The 22,083-nt window shown below is 46.7% G+C and overlaps 1 protein-coding gene across 5 annotated transcripts in view; it reads left to right on the forward strand.

Moving 5' to 3' along the window:
* The first annotated feature begins 3,461 nt into the window (after window positions 1-3,461).
* LOC119162170 (uncharacterized) overlaps window positions 3,462-22,083 on the forward strand; it is a 515,775-nt gene continuing 497,153 nt past the window's right edge. For all 5 annotated transcript variants that reach the window (XM_075879320.1, XM_075879321.1, XM_075879322.1 and 2 more), the window contains exon 1: window positions 3,462-3,814. In XM_075879320.1, coding sequence (XP_075735435.1) covers window positions 3,545-3,814 — 270 coding nt within the window. In that variant the 5' untranslated portion in view covers window positions 3,462-3,544. The remainder of the gene's footprint in view (window positions 3,815-22,083) is intronic.

Genomic DNA, 22,083 nt, shown 5'->3' on the forward strand with positions numbered 1-22,083 from the left:
TAAAGACAATCCTGATCATTAAATTAACAACCACGAGTTCTCTCCCGCTTGGAGAGACACAAACAAAACTCGCTCAAATCATGGCGTCACTTTCTTACGTTCTGCATATATTCGTGCTGTTTCGGCTCAAGCTCTCCGTCGATAGCCGCGAACATTTGCAATCGTAACGCTAATGGCATAAACACTGCTGTCAGAGCTTAATCCAACACTTACCGTTGCTTCTCGCTTCAACTTGTCTGCTAAACATCAGATGTCGTTAACCTCAACACGAGCGACAAGGCGGCTTACCGAAAACTTACCGCGCATGTCGGATTGACGAGCCTCTGCACCTTTCGCAGACCAGCCTACAACAGAGCACGCGTCAGCCACCATTGCGCGGCGCGCAGTACTGCGCCAACTGGTGCCGCCGCCAAAGGTATACTTACGACACGTGCGCTCGTCGCCCCTTAATTCCCCCCTTCACCTACCGGCACTCACCGCACGCCAAACGTGAAAACGACGAGTTGGATGCATCGGCACGCCACAAGAGAATGTATCTCCACGTCATGCTATCGCTTGAACGCCTTGTTTCTGTATCGCGGCAGAAAAGAAAATACTAATTGTTTTGTAAATACGGATCGTAGATATATCAAACTATATCGATAATGAAGTCTATAAACACTGAGTACCGGGACGTTTCTACAAACCATGGGTGCATTCAAAAGCGCGCAAATGGTGCAAGCCTCCCACGGAACCTTTTTCTACTCTACCGTTGCAATTCTGTCATTAGTTGCATTGACTGAAACGGTAATTAATTAATGTTTGTTCGTTATCGAACCACCAGGAATGTCATTTAACCGTCAATCTATGTTTAATGGTGTTCACAGTTGAAGCCACAGAGCTGGTCCTGTAAAAGAAATACGTAATAACGAGGAAAGGGCCACCACATCAAATGCTATATATTTTTGAAACTCCAATTTGATTAAAACAGATCAGTCATCATAATTATTGTATACCACCTACTAGAATTTTAAAGAATAAGTGACCATTCCTTCAGTCTCATGTTTAGCTGCCTGGAGTAGCCAATTACTGCCTCATGAATATAACTCGATAATGCATTAATAATTAACAAAGCGTAACCATACCTTGCAATATCGTGTGCTAGACATTTATTTGCTTACTCGCATCAAAACAGTTCTTCGTGACAATGTCTTGCTACGGTAGAAAGGCTCGCACGAACATTTAGGAATATCCTGCAGTAGCACCATATGCCTCGTACCAGGGAAGATGCGCCCACGAGAAGCGCCTTTTTAAAAACTATTATGCTCCATGCGTGATGAGAGGTAACGAGTGGACAAGACTCGCCCATATAGAACATGACGTGCTCGTGAAAACGACAGAAGGGCCTTTGCATGTCTACTAAGCATCTCGTAGCGGTTTTTCGGGAAACGTGCGGGCACACTAATTGATTAAGCGTAAAGGGCTTGTAGGCTTTGCGCCACGTCCTTCCATGACATAGCGTAGTCGCACTGTTGTCGCAAACGCCACTATGTGGACAATGAATTCGAGGAAGAAAGGTCGAGAAAAAGCGAGTGACGAAAGAACCATCGCGAGAAGCCGAATACGGTGCCCATACAGTTACTGCACACTGCCGCCTGTAGATTATAGCAGAGTTTCGCATCTGTTTTGCGAATGCCGCTACTAACTGTGAATTCTCGAGAAGCTGAGGCTCGGGCCAATTTTCTTATTTTCTGACGCCACTACGGCAGATAATTGGTTTGAACCTATGTTATTGCCTCCAAAGTTCATCACGGCCTGGCGATAAGCCAGACACGTCAATCAGCGACACGCAAGGCACGTCGCACGCAAAAACAGGGTGCGGCTTTACTGCATTGTTCCGTCTGCTAGCCGTAATTACGCGCAGCAACGACTCGAATACCTAAAAGTAGCATATGCAGTAACTCTACATGCCACACAAAAGGTCACATGAGGAAACAAATACAGCACGCACTAGTTTGCATGTCAGAACCATTGCATCAATAACAACAACGACAACGACGACGATAATAATAATAATAATAATAATAATAATAATAATAATAATAATAATAATAATAATAATAATAATAATAATAATAATAATAATAATAATAATATATGTAGGGTTTAACGCCCCAAAATCACGACGTGTTTATGAGAGACGCTGTAGTAAAGGGCTTCGGAAAATATCAACCACCTGGAGGACTTTAACGTGCACCTAAATCTAAGTACACGGGCCTCAAACATTTTCACCTCCCTCGAAAATGCCGCCGCCGCAGCCGAGATTCTACCCCCCGCCTTCGGGTTAGGAGCCGAGTACCTTATCCACTAGACCAGCACGGCGGCGCAAGGGTACATCCACAAGGCTGCCGCGTTTCACAGCTGCGAGCGTGTTACTGTAGTTAGCGCCAAGTGTGAATGCTAAAAGCTCCCTATCCTTAAAACTTTGTATTAAGAATAAAGGCGTGGTTTGCATGTAACTCATTACAACGGAAAAATAGTTGAGGTACAGTTACCATTATATTTAAAAGGCGATAAAGCAATAAAAAGTACCACAACGAAATCATTACGAGTAATTAGCCGTTATAGGGTAAGTACAAGTGGGATTGTTATGTCTTGCGACCTAATGGAAATTATTGGGCTCTCGTAGAATACGAATGCAGTGCTTTCCTCGGTGGTTTTGTTTTTATGGATAAGAATAATACGAGGTCACAAAATGTGTCGTTTTATTACGGATCATAGCTAATGCTTGCTTTACCTTTTTCTTCTAGCCATATATATACACATATATATATATATATATATATATATATATATATATATATATATATATATATATATATATATATATATATATATATATATATATATATATATATATATATGTGTGTGTGTGTGTGTGTGTGTGTGTGTGTGTGTGTGTGTGTGTGTGTGTGTGTGTGTCGCGAATATATTTTGGCCCCGCCGCGGTGGTCTAGTGGTTAAGGTACTCGGCTGCTGACCCGCAGGGCGCGGGCTCGAATCCCGGCTGCGGCGGCTGCATTTCCGATGGAGGCGGAAATGTTGTAGGCCCGTGTGCTCAGATTTGGGTGCACGTTAAAGAACCCCAGGTGGTCTAAATTTCCGGAGCCCTCCACTACGGCGTCTCTCATAATCATATAGTGGTTTTGGGACGTTAAACCCCACATATCAATCAATATATTTTGCTCCGGAGTGAGCAACTTATGGATTAGTTTTTTCTGCTGTTGTCTATAGCTCAAGTGCATCAACGAGCAGCACGCAACAGAGCCAAGAGTCGCGGCGGACGCGAGCAGCGTCTTTGGCGGGACCGTCCGATGCCGCCACCTGGTGCACGCCGGCCCCGAAGGAGGGAGGAAGCGGAGGAGGAGGCGCCCGAGGCGGGCGTTCCGAACGCGGGCGGCCAGTCAGTCGGTCCGCGAGCCGGCGCGAGCGAAGCAGCAGTCCCAGGAGGAGCAGATTCCGATGGCCGGTCTCCGTACTCCCGCCGACTGACCACGTGCCGACCATGGGTAGTCCCGACGCGCCGGCGCGGACCTCCATGTCCTGGGCGCCGTGGCGGGCCCCCCTGCTGGCCCCCACGTCGGGCAACGGCGTGCTCGCCTGGCGTCTTGCCGTGGTCGCGGTGCAGTGGTTCCTCTTGACCGGCTTGGTGACAGTGACCGTGCTGTGCGTGGTCAGGTTACAGCGGCTCGAGGACAGAGTGAGCCTGCTCGAGCAGAAGCTGCTGGACGTGCGCGCGGACCCTCTCGCCGGACGGGCTGCTACGCCACAACAGGTGGGCGCCGCCTATCCAGCTTAACGCCGCCACAACGCTTTAACGCTGGTTACGCGCCAAGTTTAACCGCGAACCACACGTGACCACGAGGCACCGCGGATCTGGCACATGTCAGCACTATACGACCCAAAGCGAAGTGTATATTCACTGTTACCGTAATTAGGGTCCAGTCATGGACGACACCATCACAAAGTGTTCCGGTGTCGCACTCTAATAAAGCGGGGTACAAGCGCGTCACCACGGGCTTGTTCAAGGCGCGACTAGGTAAACTAACGTATTTGATGGCAGAAGTTAAATGCGATACATGAAGCCTCTAAATCATTCGCTCTAAAGTGACCGCAATTGACTGTTCCGTCTTTTCGGGTTCTAGCGCCGTGCTGTCCTTTGATGCCACCGACGGCGCAACAACAACGAACTTTCGTTCATTATTGTTGCGCTGTGTTTGATTTCCTGCTCATTCACTCAAACGCGTCTCAGGCGCACGTCGGTGGGTGTTAGAATTACGAACTTGTGACAAAATATTAACACTATCGGTAAACATTGTAGTGCACTTTACTAGTTATTTACACTGCCTAACAATATTTACATTTCAACTCTGAACGTTAAAAGTCACGCATGTATATATTACGCCAAAAAAGATAAAAGGGGTGACTGGCCAATTTGATCATTGTAGTTCTCAACTACTAATGATTACAGGGCTGTCTTCGTGTAGAGACACAATCGTCACGTAAACGTTTGGGCCACTTGTGTCAGCGACTTTTAACGCACTGCGCTATTCAAAACTGCATATCGCTCAGATATGAATGGAAGTCTGCTGCTTTATTCATAGCACTTCAATTCGAACCGAGTGTGCACTTGTATATGCGTCACAGTTCACATAGGCAGCGTCAGTAGACCTTAATATAGCATATATATCATACTGTGTTTTCCATTAAATATACCAATTATAGAGAGAAACATAGGACTTAAAACCGTATGTATTACTCAAAACATATAAAAAAGGCTAAGCGAAATACAACAATATAACTCCATTTTTGTGTTCAAGCAGTGAACGGGCGAAAACGTATGTGTTTTTTCTGAGATTTAATTGTGCTTTATTCAATGTCGAGTTTTAACGCCTATTGGGATCATGACGATACGTAGCAGTTTTGTGAACGCCATCGTATCCACATTTATCAAAGACTTCACAGTAATTGGTTGAATGGCAGTTTTATTCTATAGGTTCCTAACACATATCTTAGCTGCTCATCACCAGCGTATGACGATCGCTGATCTTCGTAATTTTTCATCGCGATGCAACATCTGCTCATTCAAGCTTGGGTTGCTATGTTTTCACGTCAAAGAAATTTAAAGATTTGCTTATTCATGATAACAACAGAGCGCTGATAGAGCACGCTACATTGCTAGCTTGCCAGCTTTGAAAAGTTCTCTATTCTTCGTGAACCATAACGACTAAAACACAGCCACTTCAACACGAAGTGCCCATTAACGTGTTGATGTTGTATATATATATATATATATATATATATATATATATATATATATATATATATATATATATATATATATATATATATATATATATATATATATGAGCATGAACTTCCTGCAATATTAACATCGAGAAATATCGTTCGTGAGCTATACGCATGGCCTTCTTTGAGACACGAGACGCAAAACACGTCAACACTCTTTCTTACAACTTTGCAAATTAATTGTGTGTTCATCGGCGTAAGCGCTGGGTATTCTTCAATAATTGCGTGCTCAGTGTCTCTGTATTTCTTCCCTGTCGCCTATGTGTACCATTCTTTCCTCCCCAAGTCTGGGATAGCCAACTGGACACACGATCCTGCTGGGTCTTCCCACGTTTGCGCTGTCGTTCGTATCTCGCGTGTGGTAGTGTAAATCAGTGAACACGCTGCTGAACTACATTTCGAGCAGCTTCAACTTCGATGTTTGATCCGGAAAAAATACCTGCTACGGAGTTTTTTCATATGTGTTTGGTTCAAAAAACGCTAAGTTTTGGGACGTTGCGATAAGAGCGAAGATGTGGCAGAAGTAGAAAAAGGGAGAAACACCATTTGGCGTGTGACAGTAGTCTCCTCTGTGGCCGAGTTGTACGCCACGCCGGCCTTCAAGATGCGCAACTCTGATATGAAGCCCCAGTATCAACTTTCATCCCCTGCGTTTTTTACGTCAATGCGAAGTTTGTAACGTACGCCGCACCTAAAGCTATACATGCAGTGACACCATGAAATTCGGTGTTTTATTTGCGGGACCCTGAGCCACCCGTGCTACAAGTTAAACTAGTAAAAGGCAGTCGGTGACTTCATTAAACGAAAGAGTAAGAATGTTTACTGGCCCACAAGCAAAATGACCACTCGGTCAACGCAGCGAACCGCGCGCAGGAATCACCACGACTACGTGGTGACTAACACATCGCTTCACCTAGAATTTGGAGTAAAAAAAACACGAAAAAAACACTGAGACGTGTAATACGCGTTCTTGCGCTCGAGGGGCGGAAACTGCTTCGTTTTTTCTCGAAGCCCTTTTTACGAAACGACATGGCTGAAAAATGGGTACACGCCGGTACCCATCGTGGCGTAACCTGTTCCTGCTGGCGGGGTTGCGAAGGCGCGTGCCGCGCGTTGCTCGCTTAAGTCACGCCGATGGGGCACTAAGCCACATGTAACCGTAGACGCGCTGTATACCAAGTATGCTATCCTACGCTCGGCCCGAACCATGTTTCTCCCACCTTACAGTGGCAACAGCTTCCACGAAAACCACGGAAGAGATCAATTTTGACGCCCGCTCGGTACCGCCCATCTTGACGCTAATTACCACGCCGCATCGCGCTCTTATCTGCGCTTGGCAATGCCACGCTTGGCTGCCCTCCGTCGCCCTTTATTTTCTCGTTCTTCCAGCCGGCTATCATCGCTGTGTCCCCTCCAAGAAAAGAAGCGACTCGCGTCTTGTCTCTTTGGGTGCTTGGGCGACACGATTTATTACCTGGCCGATTTGTGCTGCTACGGAAACTCGGTTAAAAGATTCATAGAGACGAAGATAATGTGATGCCGTGACCGTCATTGACACTTCTTTGCTTATACCTTTCAAAAGTCTTCAATCCTCAGTTCCATCCTCTCTAAGAAATGAGAACATGCGTGCACCAAGTTTAGTGAAAGTGAAGGAAGGACGGACGGACGGACGGACGGACGGAGAGAGGGACAGACAGACAGACAGACAGACAGACAGACAGACAGACAGACAGACAGACAGACAGACAGACAGATAGATAGATAGATAGATAGATAGATAGATAGATAGATAGATAGATAGATAGATAGATAGATAGATAGATAGATAGATAGATAGATAGATAGATAGATAGATAGATAGATAGATAGATAGATAGATAGATAGATAGATAGATAGATAGATAGATAGATAGATAGATAGATAGATAAACTGTGTCTTCAAACACGTACTTTTTCTAATCCATCATTTTTTTTCACATTGATGTCTGCTTCTTTATTTGGCCGCCGATTTGTACAGCACTGTTTTCTGCGTTAAGCTCGTGTGATGATTATAAGTAGTAATTGCACACGATAGTTCTTAAACAAACCGTCGGCACGTATGTTGAAGCCTAATAGATACGGCCTGCTCAAGTCGTGAATTACGTGCACTTCACCATGGTTTGTATTAACGCCAGCTTCTTTAGCGGCTGTTTGCAATAGAAGTCAAAGCGTCGTGGAAACCGGCTCGTGAACTTCGCGCTTCGCTGAGCTGCAGTTGCCTACATACCTTTTTCAGCACTCAGGCTGCTGCAGATAAATTTGCAAAATGGCTCCGTGTGTGGGGCTCAAAATGTCAATGGAAGAACTTACCGCGAGTACACATTCCCACAAACTAGAAACGATATCATTTCCCTCTCGCAAGGCAAGGCGCGAACCCAATTACTGAAGGGAAATCAAAAGGTGTAAATGAAAAAAAATTGAGAGAGGTATACATTGAAGAAACTGAGAAAGGCTTGAACGCCACTCCATTTTATTGTAATGCTGTTTTACACTTTTTCTTGGCCTTTACCTGAATATGTGATATGTAACAAGGCTTGGCGCGCGTTACCTGTCCCGTATAACAAATATTTGCTGAAAGCGAAGTAATGATACACACGCGGCGAGTATGGAGCAGATAGCACATATCGACTTATTTGTCAATAAAAGCCACATTAATTTTCACAGTGACGAATAACGGCCTACAACTGCAGTTGCCGTCCGATGCTGGCAAAGATTCGAACACAATTGCACTGCCTGTTTCGCATGCGGCCAGTTCTAACGCTTACGAACAGGGACAAAATTAGGGAAACGTGACAAGTGATAGAACTACAGTCCACGTTATTGTTTTACTGACTATTACGTTCAGCTGCCGTGAAAGAGGTTGAGGGTTCGGTAACCAACTGCGGTAGCTTCTTTTCCGTGGAATAGGAGCTCAATAGCTCTGTTCTATCTCAACATTTGGTTCTACTTTATTATAGATGCTATATTGCCAATAGTACCATCACCGGAGTAAACGGATAAAAAAATGCTATATAGGTTTCTCTTCCGGTGGCCGCTCGCCGACATTGCTATATGAAAGTAAAAGATTCATATTCTCGTTGTGCGGGTTTGAGCGAAAACCTTCATTGTGATAGCAAATATGTGAATACTCCAGGCGCATTTTTTTCTGCCGTCGTTATGTTTCGTATGAAGTTCAAGGGTGATAACATCGCCCCACGCTTCGTATAATTGTTGTGCGAGGAAAAGCGGGCCAGGGTCACCGACAATCTCAACTCAAACGGAGGAGATGAGCTGGGCGTGTTCTGGCGCGAAGAGCCCATGGGGATACCAAAGGGGGGGGGGGGCTGCGTGGCCCTGGCAGGAGTATTGTGTAACTTGAGTGGCTATGGGTGGTCGCACGTTGTATATGTTGACAGTGATCAGCAGATTACTCACACATTTGGAAGCGTTGTGTTTTCACCGCTGACTTCGGATTTTAGCGGCAGCCGGAACGAAGGCCACTTCGCTCGCTGCAGCGGCCGCGTCTCCTCGTCTCCTTCCGCCATCGTTTTGTAGTTCTGTGGCAAGTCGGACGCTAAAGAAATTGCTGCCAGACTTACTTCGTTAGCATTCCAATTCCTTGCTGTCGCATTCACTGCTTCGCCCTTGTGGGGAAACCGCGACTTTTTCATGACACGATATTATGACACTTATAGCGTCGGCGGAACGATGTGAACTCCACATTTATATCCTCTAGCATGTCAACCAGTCATCAAACCCGACTCGAATATGCAACTTTTGAAGCTAGATGGCCTGGTGCTCAGAAAATACGGTGTCGGTGTCGTTGTCCATAAGTGAGAAATCTCGAAGGGTTTAACAAATGAAAATCAAGGTCTGAGCCGTCATGCAACTCGGAGATTCTGCATTACAGTCCACACTATTGTATACCACAGAGCCACACCAGTACATCGACATTCGCCGGAAAACGACCCTATAAAATCGTCATATCTGGTCAAAGGCAATAAGCGCCGGCTGTGTTGGATATGCGCATTTATATCAATGTCACAATCATTACATGTTTCTGAATCTTAAAGCTAGTGTCAAGCGTTGTGCGAATGTGCTTTTGGCCACTCGTAATATGGACAACATCTCACAGCAGCGTGCACTACGTGGCAATGAAAATGATTTCTCTGCTCTGAAGTGAGTGTCGATGTTACGTCACGCCATCGTTATACGTCGCACCACGATTTTCAAGCCAGTGAACTCATCATGCCTGGTGAGCACACTATAAGCGCACAACTGCTCAATTTAGAAGAAAACGTTGATACAAACCGTAAAGTTTGCCCCAAAATGGACAATCCGTCGTAAGTTGCTGCTAGAAGATCACTTCGCGTGAAATCGATTCCTACAATGTGGGGCTGATGGATGAGTGAAGTAACTTTATTTGGGTTGAATTGATCACGCTTGATTCCTATAGCCAGAAGTGGGCCTCTCTCACGTTGGAACCGAGATACTATATAGCGCTTTCGTGGGACCTGCCAAACTTTCATTATCACAATCATAAGCCACATCATCGTCAAAGTGTGCATCAACTAAGATGGGTGTAGGCGCTTGCGGGTGCACCTAAAAGTGAACTATGGGAACTTATAGCTCACATAGCTCATGCGATTCACCATTATTTCCATGTGCCGTAAGGAAAGTGTATAGACCGGCCGATGTAATGGGCACAAGAGAATTATATCTCTCATTGCATGCGTGGTCGTGCTCTCCACCCATAAGCGAAGTGTTGGAAGAGAAGGTGAATGGGACGTTAAGCGCGGTCCCGATAGTGTTGTACTCTTGGGTTCAACTCTTGAATTCGAAGCTGTCCCGCCGCGGTGGTCTAGTGGCTAAGGTACTCGACTGATAACCCGCAGGTCTCGGCATTGAATCTTTGCTGCGGTGCCTGCATTTTCGATGGAGGCGAAAATGCTGTAGGCCCGTGTGCTCAAATTTGGGTGCACATTAAGAATCCAAGGTGGTCGAAATTTCCGGAGCCCTCCACTACGGCGTCTCATAATCATGTTGTGGTTTTGGAATGTTAAACCCCGCATATCAATCATCATCATTAAATTAGAAGCCTAAGGTCTCTCGAAGATATATTGTAGAAAAAGCTGTATCTAATTATCAGGTTGCTGCGCCTTATCGCATGCGTGGTCGACGGTGCTCGAAACGTGCGTTCACGCGCCTTTTGCGGGGCTGGCACGAAACAATACAGTAAGCCTTGCTCCGTGTCCTCCCAAAGTATTTAACCGTGTACAGCTTTATTATCCGCTATTCCGACACACTGTATACTGTCACCGACTAATCCAGTAATGTGCCAAGAGACTAAAGTCTGCTTGAAGATATCGCTCTACACTGAAAGCTGTATACAGAGCATGACACTTAAAAGTGCAAGAATGTACTGATAAAACGAACTGGCCCGGTTCAGCTCGACGCTCCTTCAGAAATACAGGGACCGGATGCATATGTTACATTTACGATACTTATTCTTGCTTTTTTATCTTTTTCCCTGTTTTTTTTTTTTTTTTTTGTCTACAGGGAGGAGCTTTCCCTGCGGCAGCCGCTTGCGTTCTACGCTGCATGAAAATGCTTATAACTTGGGATGTGGAGTGCTGTAACTTTGATGTCCGCGGACACCCGGAGGGCCATTCTCTCTCTACATTTCGCACAAGTTGTGCTCACTCATTCTGAAAAGGGGCTAGTATAGAGAGGAAGGTAGCTTTTAGCCTCATCGCCTCATCTCCCCCTATCTCTCACCTCCAAGAAAAAAGGTGTTAAAGCAGAGTTCAGAAAATATAAACCCAACAGACTGAAAGTTACGCTCTTTCTCCACGCCCTCTCCTTCTTGTCACGTGAGAAGCGATGAACATGGGCCCTGACGGCTGAACGATGCTCGCCTGCATAAAACGTTCGCGCGAGATGCGCCCTTCGCGTGGCTCCAATGGGACGCGCACCGACAAAGCTCTGTCGCGCGCATTGCACAGCCCGTATTCGTGCGATGCTCCCTCCACTGGCGTGGGTCATGAATGCAAATCACCTGACCGCTGCAATCCCGATTTATGCAAAGCGCGCGCCCTCTCTCGGTTCCCGTTCCACCTTTTGCAAGTCCCGCGGAGTGCGCAGTCTGCTCACCTCTGCGGACCCAGCCTGTGGAAGGAAGGGAACGTGGGAGGGGTGAGAATGGACGGCCGGTGGCTCTAAAGCGGTAACGCGACGACTATACTCACGCAGAGGCAAGACCCGCTGCTCTCCGCTGTACTTCTTTCTTTCAGTAGGGTTACACTGCTGTCATTTCACGTATGCGTAAAGAGAGCCAGAACAAAGAGGGTAGCAATTGAGGAATGATACGTGGCGTGAATTCTAAGTACTGAGGCCGGGCGCGCGCACACCCAAATCTGTAACCAATTTAAGCGGGAAGACACGTGCGCGTACGGGTCATTTTATAAGGCGGCCTTCGCGAGAAGGCTGGACGCACCGAATGCAAATTGCGCTGTAGTGACGAGGCGCTTTATTATCAGCCATTTTCTTCTTTTTTGAGAGAACTGCTTTTACGACACACGTGCTCGTTTTGCGGGACATTTGCCTATTGCGTGGCTTACACATCACAGACGTGCCGCAACACTTCATGCTTTGGAAGGACTTAAGATAACTCTTTCGTTTACCGGCTTTTCAAGTGAATTGAATGGTAAGAAATACGGTTAGAGGGAATAAACCGAGACGTGCGCCTGAAATTCCGAGTTAGTGACTGAAATTTCAGGTATTCCGAAGCAGATTTTCAGCGAAATTTCGCTTTCTTCGGGTGGTGCTCAAAGCCTCACCTGACTAACCTTCGATTCTTAGAATTTTAAGGTACCGATTGGCACAGATTTGCAGCAAGGGTGGAAGGAAGAAAGACACGAGATCAGTCAGGGAGGTTAACCAGGCACATGCCCGGTTGGCTACCCTACACTGGGGGAATGGGAAAGGGGAGTATAAAGATCAGAGAAAAGAGAGGGGAAGGTAAGGCAGAGGTTATGCAGTGTGGCTGTTTCACGCTGTCACACGTATAGTTTTTAACGCGATAGCGTTAAAGAGCTCGTTTCGCAGAAGTTCTGGCGTCGGCGTCGTTGACTTCGAGCGAAAAGTTATCATATGCGTGACCAAAAAGTATAGAAGGATGCAAACATATGATAAAAAATCCTGGAGCAGAGTGGGGACCGAACCTGGGTCGTTTGCGTGCCAAGCGAATGTTCTATCACACGGACATGCCTCTGCTTGTGGTAACGGTGAAAAGAACTTCCTGTGCTTGGAATTGCAGTGAAAGTAGCTTTCATGCTTCACAAACACACGCTTCATGTATACATGCTTCACAATGGAACATAAAACATTGCAGTAGTGATGTTACGTACAAGCGTCCATTGCCAATGGGCGTCGATATTGTGATCCTCATATCATCATAATGGCTCCGTGGTTCAAAGCTGGTACCTCACTGCAAAAGGCACACACGCTACTGCGCCTATTCTCTTAAGGCCGCGTAGTGAGTGCATAGCGAATTCGAAAATGTTTCGTGTACTAAGTCTTTGAAGTATGCATAGAAACATGATGTCGCTATCACTTTCAACTCCTGAAGGCGAAGCTTTTGGGTCCCCTAATTTTTTCTCGGTACTCTGGATTCCTGACATGGCCTAATAATGTAAGTGTGATTCATCATCGTTATCATATTATTATTATTATTATTAATATTATTATTGTTCTTTGCAGTAGTATTGTAGTAATCGCAACAGTGGCAGTACTAGTAACAATTTTGTTAACATATATAAATGACTGAGAAATGAATACAGAAAAGGTAGGAGATGCAAACGCAAGAGGAAGGCACACCACTGGACATCACATGCACATTTAGAGGACTAAAAGAGAGAAAGGTATACTGTCCCGTCTGAAGATTTCTACTCAGCTCTGTGAAATTTGCTTCGAATACGAAGTTTCAAACCTTTCTTAAACGTGAATTGATAAAAGACTATTTTTCGAGCAAGACCAAGTCACTGGTAGCGTGCGATGCACTCAGTGACAGCTGTAAAATGTTACGCATTCAAACTTCAGCAGAGCGCAAAGGAAGTGACGCGCTTATAGTTATGGACTTCGACAAATTGTAACTGGGACAGTTTAGATAGAGAAGCATATTTTGGCAGTTTTGGTGAAGCACAACAGCAGATTGATGCAACGTATACGTTTCGCGACAGGTTTTCATCCGGCTGCGAATGACGTGTGAGCAGAAAGGGGGGTACGAGCCAAGGAGGTTCTATAGACATAGTATAGAACCTCCTTAGTATGAGCAGCCGAATGTTGCCAAACTTACATAAAGCATCATCGGGGAAGTCAAGTTTTCAGTGAGGTCACTGGCGAATCACCTGCACAATTTCCTGGAATACCTGTGTGATGGTGTCCCCTGAAACCACTGTTGTCCCTTCAGAAGTGACCATTTTTTGCGTATTTCTATGACTCGTATGAAGCATTTTACGTACAGGAGGTGAGCGGGTATCGATGGTGTTCAAAGGGTTGAACTATGAGGTTCCGCAGAGGTAGCTTAGAGTAATAGCCACTTTTGTGGCCGGTACGGCTAAGGTAAGAAACCGTAGCTCGGTGCGTAAAGCATTTCGCTACCGATGAATTAACGCAGATATCATTCGCTAGCGCCTTCGTCAATATATATTGTTCTGTTTCCATTGCGAACTGCTTGAACACAGTGAGTGAGCGTGGCTGTCAACCACTCAGCACAAGGTAGTGGGTTTGATTACCGGACTCAGCTGTGACATTTCAGCGAAAAGAACTGCTAAATGCACTGTTATAGTGAGTTTCGATGTGCCCGTTAAAGTGTTTTAGGCATCTGCTCTTCAGTGTGTGCTCCTCAATTGCTTTGAGACGTTAACATGATCAAATAATCATTAACTCCTATCACTCATCTGCTGTGTTCGTTAATGTACCTGTATGTTTGTATTCTTTATAAAAAACAGGTTGTGCACACATGGACACAAAAAAGTAGTTAATACATTACAAACGCCGTGACGTGATTGTGTTCGTGTTTACATGCCTTTGCCTTTCAGAAGGAATACTCGGCTCTCTGTTATTCTAATTTTATCATCCAAGCGATCATGGTCCGCCTAGTACAAGTGTCCAACATCGTTGTGCTTCTGCATCGCTGTGAGCCGGAGCTCTCTCCAGAAAATACATAGAGGAATTGACAAGCGATGATTGAACCATTTCCTTGTCGGTCCAATATATCCAGTTTCATCTGCCAGCTTCTAAGCGGAGGGGACGGGCAGGTTTGTTCGTAGATATATAGCAAGTCCAATCAATTTCTTCTCTTGTCAACCCCGCCTCTAGTGATCTTTCGCCACACCTTCGTAAGTACAAAGTAAGCAAAAGTTTAGCTGCAAAGATCAAATACCCTAACCTATCTCCCCCATACAGATATATATATATATATATATATATATATATATATATATATATATATATATATATATATATATATATATATATATATATATATATATATATATATATATACACGAAACGCGATACCAGCAGTCATGCCGGCCTGCGGTACTTAATGCGTGAAAGTGCATACAGAGTCAAACGGACAAAACTCCTTCGCACGCACTTCATGATGAATCAAAGGCACCCCTGTGAGTGCTTACAGATCTATCTGACAAGTTATCGTGAAATGTTAGTGCCATTTAAATTGATCTGCGTGACGTAATAACTCGCGATACAAACTCGGACTGTGAAAGTTTGAGTCTCTCAGCGGGCGAAAATGTGTAGTCGTGGGGCTCCTGAGTCCTTATTGCAACCTGTGTAGTAATTGACACCTCTAGTAGCAGCCCCCCCCCCCCTTTCGGATGGTGCAAGAACTTCGCTGGACACCGAGACTTCTTCGCCAGTGGCTATTGTAGCGATCAGGCTATGCCTTGACCCAGCGAGTCATTTGCCACGCCGGATTAGTGCAAAAAGGACAGTCTCGCCACGTCTGGACGGAGGAAGCAACAGAGGCCGGCCCCACGAGACGTCGCCTGCTGATTGACAGCGGCGCCAACGGGATGGAATGTCACCAAAGAGGGTTTTGGAGCCGCCACTCTATCTCCGGCCTGGGCCAGTCACGCATCGTTAGCGCGTTAACCGGCAGACGACGACGGTGTGGTCAAAGGGCTCTCCCCAGAGGAATCCACGAACCGGGCACCCCTCGAAAGAGCGGCGCTTCTTTAATCCATTGCCGATCGTCTGACTGCCTATGCCCGCCAGGCATTGTCCCGGAGTACGAGACGTAGTGTCGCCAAGACGCCACCAAGAGGACAACAGGGACGGCGTCTTCCTGGGGGAGACCGCGGCGGCTGCCGCGGATCGCCCCGCTAATTGAGCGAACATAATCTGCGGACCCTTTGAAGTATGCGGCCAGGATTGTGGGCACTCTCGACTAAAGGCTCACACACGACGAGGAAGAGCCCTGCTGGTGCCACCAAAGTGCAGTGTTCACGTGGACCTTGCATGCTCGCCCCCCCTCACGTGTGTGTGCGTGATTGGTGGTCGACTCGTAGAGGAGGAGCCCGACAGGGCATAAAACGACGCGGCAGAGTGCTGGACGTGGCTCTCTGAACCTTGCTCTGAACTATGTAAAGTTTAACCACCACGCTCGTGGTTTGTGAAACCACTAGTTCTTCTCTTCTGTCATCTCGACAACTCCCTGTAATGATGTAAATAAATCCGTTAAGTTTGCTCAAAGTTCTCCCCTGGTCCTTGGCTCGACGGAGCGACGGCGATCGGCCCCGCTACCCGCAGACTGCGGTCGCCGCGGCGCGCAACACTATGCGGAAGGAGCGGGGCACTTCTTATGGGGTGGCGGCCGGGATCGCCGTCTTCCGCGGTCGGCTCGCTGGAAGAACTGCGCGGCACAACTCGTGCGGGCGCGTCTGAATGGCAAAGCCGCGATGAATGGGGCGCGGTGCGCGCGCCGCACAAAGAGCGTGCGTTAGAACCCGTCCCGATTGGTTCCTGTCGAGTGCCGCCAGAGTGGGGGAAACCAATTGACTCGGACGCATGCTGCGAAGAGAAATTGACGCCGGTCGCGAAATTAGAGACTCCGCGAGGGGAGGGGTGTCGAGCTTGACGCGTCGCGAGATCTGTATCATTTCGTCACGTTCGTGGTGCAAGACCCTACGCTCGACTGCTGTACGCCATCGCAGCAGTGGGCTGGTGCTCGTGAAGACGCACCCGGCCCTTCTCGCTCGGCAAGAACACCAAGTGGACTGATTGTGCGGCCCGCCACCGCTGTGACTGATCTCTGCAGCGTAGGCTCATGAGCAGAAGTTAGGAGCGAAGAGAGGCAGGAAAGAGGCTGATTACCGGCGGGTGGTGCGGGGTGCTTCACACGCTGCCGACGGTACAAGTTCGGTCATGCCACCAAACACGCCTTCCCTCTCGTTGATATCTCTCGCAGGTGCTGTGAACTCCCCTCCACTGCCAAGTATATACAAAGTCTCAGCGAACTAGCTTGAAGTAGAGGGAAACTCCTGGGTGAGGCTCCTGGTGGTGGTGGCCGTCTTTGATGTGCATGCTCTGTGTCTTTGGGCTTCCCTTGTGTGCTGCCTCGTCAAGCTATGAATGCTAGGAAAACGAACTGTCAATTGTCTGCTCATCACGAATACTCGCTTCGTCTCAACTTCAGCCCAAGGATCGCTGCGGGAGGGACGAATGTTTGAGCCTTGACTCCCTGAGGTGCCGTGTTCTGCGCGCGGGGCAGGTCATGCGGGCGTCGTGGCGACGATGAACGATTGGGTTACCGAGCGCGCGTACATGTTTCTCTTTTCTATGGAGGCATCTGATGGAGTTTAGCCCCTTTATTTGAGTCTGCTTTTCTTTTAGTTGTTTCTAGAAGATGTCACAAATGAATATCTCACGTTAGTACAAGTTCTGCATTGCATGCAGTAATAACGATCAGGGCGCCTAATATGGAAACTGTTTCACGTTAAGGAAAATCGGAAGAGAATATTTCAGCTAACCCATCTTGTCACTGAACTTATTATTAGAAATGACATTCGTTCAGTGGCAAATAACACTTGCTAGTGAGAATTTCGGGAATTCTGCACCAAGCAGGTATTAGGCGCTCAGGCAGCACACCCTGACTGACATGCGGCAATTTCTAGCGAAATTGGAAACTATGGACAGCAAATCGTAATAGTTGAAGCCGAGTGATAAGCAGCGTTTTCGCATTCCACTAACTTTGGGAAACAATCGTGTTGTTCGCATTTTAGAAAAGGTTTTTTCGCATTTTAGAAAAGGTTTGTTCGCATTTTAGAAAAGTTCTGTTCCGTCATGGACACAAAAGCGAACAATGATGTGCAGAAATATAAAGAAAAAAAGATCGTACATTTCCCTTTCTTATACCTTCCGCCACCTGGCGGAATTCCGCATCAGTGATTCGCAATGATGCATAGTGCACAAATATAGCTATAGCACTGATGCAGTCGTCGTTCAGGGTTGGCGCCCTTAATGGAAGTATTTGTCGGCAGGACAGCACGTCCGAGGGTTCATGCTCTGTGTGAATAGTATATAGTCGTCACGAAGGCCTTCTTACCCCGCCCTCTCCCTCTGTTTTGGCTTCCGGAGAGAAGGATTGTTGTCTCATCAGGCTGGCGCTCGCACCTCTCTTTTCCTTCCCTCATCCACCGTGCTTGTCTGGACTCGGGAGAAAACGCGCATGGTGATTAAGCTTATATTTATTCCACTCACGCTGTATCACTATAAAAATATGATCGTGAACAGTTAATTTCACTGTGAAGTTACGCAAAGAAACACACACTGCCTAAACATAATCACCACATAAACGTTTCTGCGACGGCAATAAAGAGTTTTCAAGTAGGTGCCCCAAATAAATAGCGTCAAGGCCACTGCGCATGCGCGGAACCCAAACCACGTTTGGGTTTCGGGTCGGGGACGCTATTTCTTGAATATAGCGGGAGCCCCATAGCCTACCCCAAAAGCTTTGCGTCAGACAAACGTGATGTCACCCACTGAAGTGACATGACCCAGAATCTGGAGAGTATTCAAAGCACCGCAGACGTTATTCGAAAACTCTTCGATCCTGCTTGACCCAAAGCGGGCATATGCAAAGATATTTGACCCCAAACTTTTGGGTCCCCTATTCTCAAACTTGCTGTTGATTATTTATTAAATGAAGCGGCTCTCTACAAGTGCCCGACTACAATTTTTTATAATAATTTTTGAGCACTTGTCCCCAATTTGCGATTTTTTATGATCTCAGCACGAAGGAAGCGCACGCATTTGTACGTATGTGTTTTTTTATTGTACGGTTTGCCCTAGCTCCTGCGCGCACTTCTTTAACGTCTGCGGTTCGACCAAAACACGCCAAGCGAGAAAATAACATGACTGAATAGGTTTTTTTTTTTTTTTGTAAGCCACTTCGTAGAGTAATGGGAACAACAATAAGAAAAAGAGAAATTTTGTTGCTTCATTTTATTGTTTCCAAAAAGGAAAAAAAAATCTTTTCGGGTGTCGACGGCAGCCTGAGGGCGCTTCATTGGCTCGTCACGCGATGAATGGGTTTGCGGAATAGGCGTAGTGCATACTACATCCTCGTCTCCATCTGCAGAGACAAATGACGTCTACGTGCGTTTGCGTCTAAAACCGCTAACGACCGACCGTCGCTCGAAGATATCGTGCGGCCATCTTCGAGCCTGTGGATTGCGTTAAACGACGCTCCGGCTGATTGGGTTATAAATACGTGCGCGGGGCCACGATAAGAAACTAACCGACATGTCGGGACCGTCGTGCGTCTTCTCCTTCAGCTCCGATAACTGCGGCTTGGCCGATGCGCAACGTTCTTGGATCTTGTCTCGCCGTCTCGTTCGTCCGCGAACTCCCTCTCTCTCTCTCTCTTGTCCTATATGAACCTAGCAGCCACGCCGAGATTCGGCGGTGTGTATACCCTCCTATATAGGAATGCCGAGATCAGTTTCGATACGAAGTGTCATTTGTTGGCCGCTGCAGCGAATGCCAATTCTGCAGTTGGCGCACCAAGTCGCTCGGCCGAGCGTCTGCTTATGCCCCCGTAATATTTTTGCTCTCCTTGCTGTGCGCCCGCCACCTTACCTTTGCCCATAATCCTCGGGTCGGTCCGGACAGAGTATTCGAAGCGAGTCTGCGTTGTACGAGCTTGGGAGCAGTCGCTTTTCTTTGCGCTGTCTTAGTGGAAAGCAGCGTGCGATGCTTTCTGGAAATATTGAAAAGGGCACCTGTAGGAACTGCTCTATACCGATTCGTAAAAGAAATATATTATTCGCTGGTAGCGCGAAGCAAAGAGAAAGAAAAAAAGTTACGGAGTAAGGTGAGATGCCACGGTAACATAGAAAAGGAAAAAAAAGCGAGAAACGGAACCCCGTGGAACGCCACGCGCGCTGCTCACCGATTTTGCAGAGTGCCGGAACGGCCCGAGAAAAAGAATATTACTCTAAGCAGGCCCAGGAAATGAAAAAGCATAAACACTTACCGCGTTCTTTGTACCCATAGCAAAACAGCACTTTTCCACGTCGAAGAAGAAAGAAAAACACACACTCACAGAAACGTACCGTGAGCGGCCACTTATCTGATAATCCGAGGAATCGGAAGGAAAAGGTGCGATGGAGAGCTGAAAAACAAAAAAAGCGACAAAATGCCTTTTCGATTGCAGCAGGAAAGACAAGTTTGCTCTGTCCCTCACCCCGCCCTTCCCTTCGTTATGATTGATCATTGATTGATATGTGGGGTTTAACGTCCCAAAACCACCATATGATTATGAGAGACGCCATACTGCAGGGCACCGGAAATTTCGACCACCTGGGGTTCTTTAAGGTGCACCCAAGTCTGAGCACACGGGCCTACAGCATTTCCGATGGAGGTGAAATTGCAGCCGCCGCAGCTGGGATTCGATCTCCCTCTTTGTAATGGTGTGTTCTTTTTTCGAATAGCATTCAGCGAAATGTATCTCTGCAGATATTACCGCATGAATGAGGGCGCTAAAGTGCTTCGCCAATTGTAACGAGACACCACGGTTAGGCCGACACCACTATGTGTTAGTATATAGCGACAACCAAAAGCATTTCGCTCGCCTAATGTACTTTTTATTTATTCGCCTTTTTTTTCGCCCCTACGCATACTCCGAATTCCGCACGTGTGCGGTTGCAGCTCCGTTAAATGACGCGTCACCATGGTTAAAGGGGGATCTTTCGAACGAGGATGTGTCTCTGCTGCCAGCATGTGCGCGCGTAAAGTAGGACTGACACAGCTGCCCGAAAAGGCGTCGCTTCGCTTGAAACAAGAAGGCTTGCCGAGTCGCAGGCCCGAATATGCACGTGAAAAGACGCCCCGCAAAAGCCCCATAAAAATGCTAATGAAGCGCCCCTGGCGAGGCGCAGAAATTTTCGCTTCAATTTGTTCCGTCTTATCTCGAGACAGTGCACACGACGGAGCTTTGTTCTCAAAGGGCTGCAGTAATGAAAAGCGCGGGGGAAAAAGAAGAAGAGACACTTCCAGATTGCGCCTTCATGAACTTCTTTTGCGTTCGTACTTTAATGTTTTTTTTTTTGCGCCACGCTGCGATGTCTTTCACAACGCCCTTTCAAGCAACGCGGCACATCTCGTCAGCTTTTGAGTCATCGCCGCAGCGAGTGCCGACTGGGATCCAACGCGGTGAAGGTCTGTGTGCGCGTATAGAGCGTACGTTGATTGCCGGCGCAGGTGTTTTGAGCGCCGTGCAAGGCTGCAGTTGCTTTCGACGTGACGGCTGATTGGAATTCATGCGTTTGTCGACTTGTACTTGCTCAGCTTCTCGGATATCGTTAATTGCGCTGCTATACAAAACAGTGCTTCATTCATGATGTCGTGCCCCCGTTTCGACTTTTTCGTTTCCGATTCTTGTTTCTGTACCAGGTCGCAGGCGAGTGCATACACTAACGAAGAAAACAAGAACGTAAAGAAGTTTGGGGGCATTTTTTTTTTTTTGGGCGGGGGGGGGGGGGCTATTTTCGCGTGAATGATGTTTGCTTGTAATAATTTCAAATAAGCGCGTGTGTATTTCAGCCTGGCATTGTCGATAGCTACAGCTATTCTGGTACACCTAAAGGTGTTCCCTTTTTCTTGACATTACAGTGTATGTAGATTATGAATGAAGGAGTGAAATAATTAAAAAGCAGATGACTGCAAAGCGAAGGAGTGGGAAACCTAACAAGTTCATTTCACTGACTTTCTTCAGTTCGCGACCGCAGAAAGCGGATCCGAAGAAAAACTAAACTACCGACTCGGTGAAACACCTAGAAAAAAAAAAACTGACGGTGTCGTATAAGAAAATCTAGAATACATATACACCGTTTTATTTATTTTTTTGGAAATGCCCCTGCAAATGCATGTATAGGTGTATTCGTGCCACTTTCGACATCTATATACACAGCGCAGAATAGAATACAAGTAACAGGAAAACAAGAGCGCCGTGTCTATCTATACATACATGCATACACACACACACACACACACACACACACACACACACACACACACACACACACACACACACACACACACACACACACACACATACACATACACACATACACACACACACATACACACATACACACATACACACATACACACATACACACACACATACAT

The sequence above is a fragment of the Rhipicephalus microplus genome, chromosome X (assembly GCF_043290135.1).
Source record: "Rhipicephalus microplus isolate Deutch F79 chromosome X, USDA_Rmic, whole genome shotgun sequence".
NCBI classification, from domain to species: domain Eukaryota; kingdom Metazoa; phylum Arthropoda; class Arachnida; order Ixodida; family Ixodidae; genus Rhipicephalus; species Rhipicephalus microplus.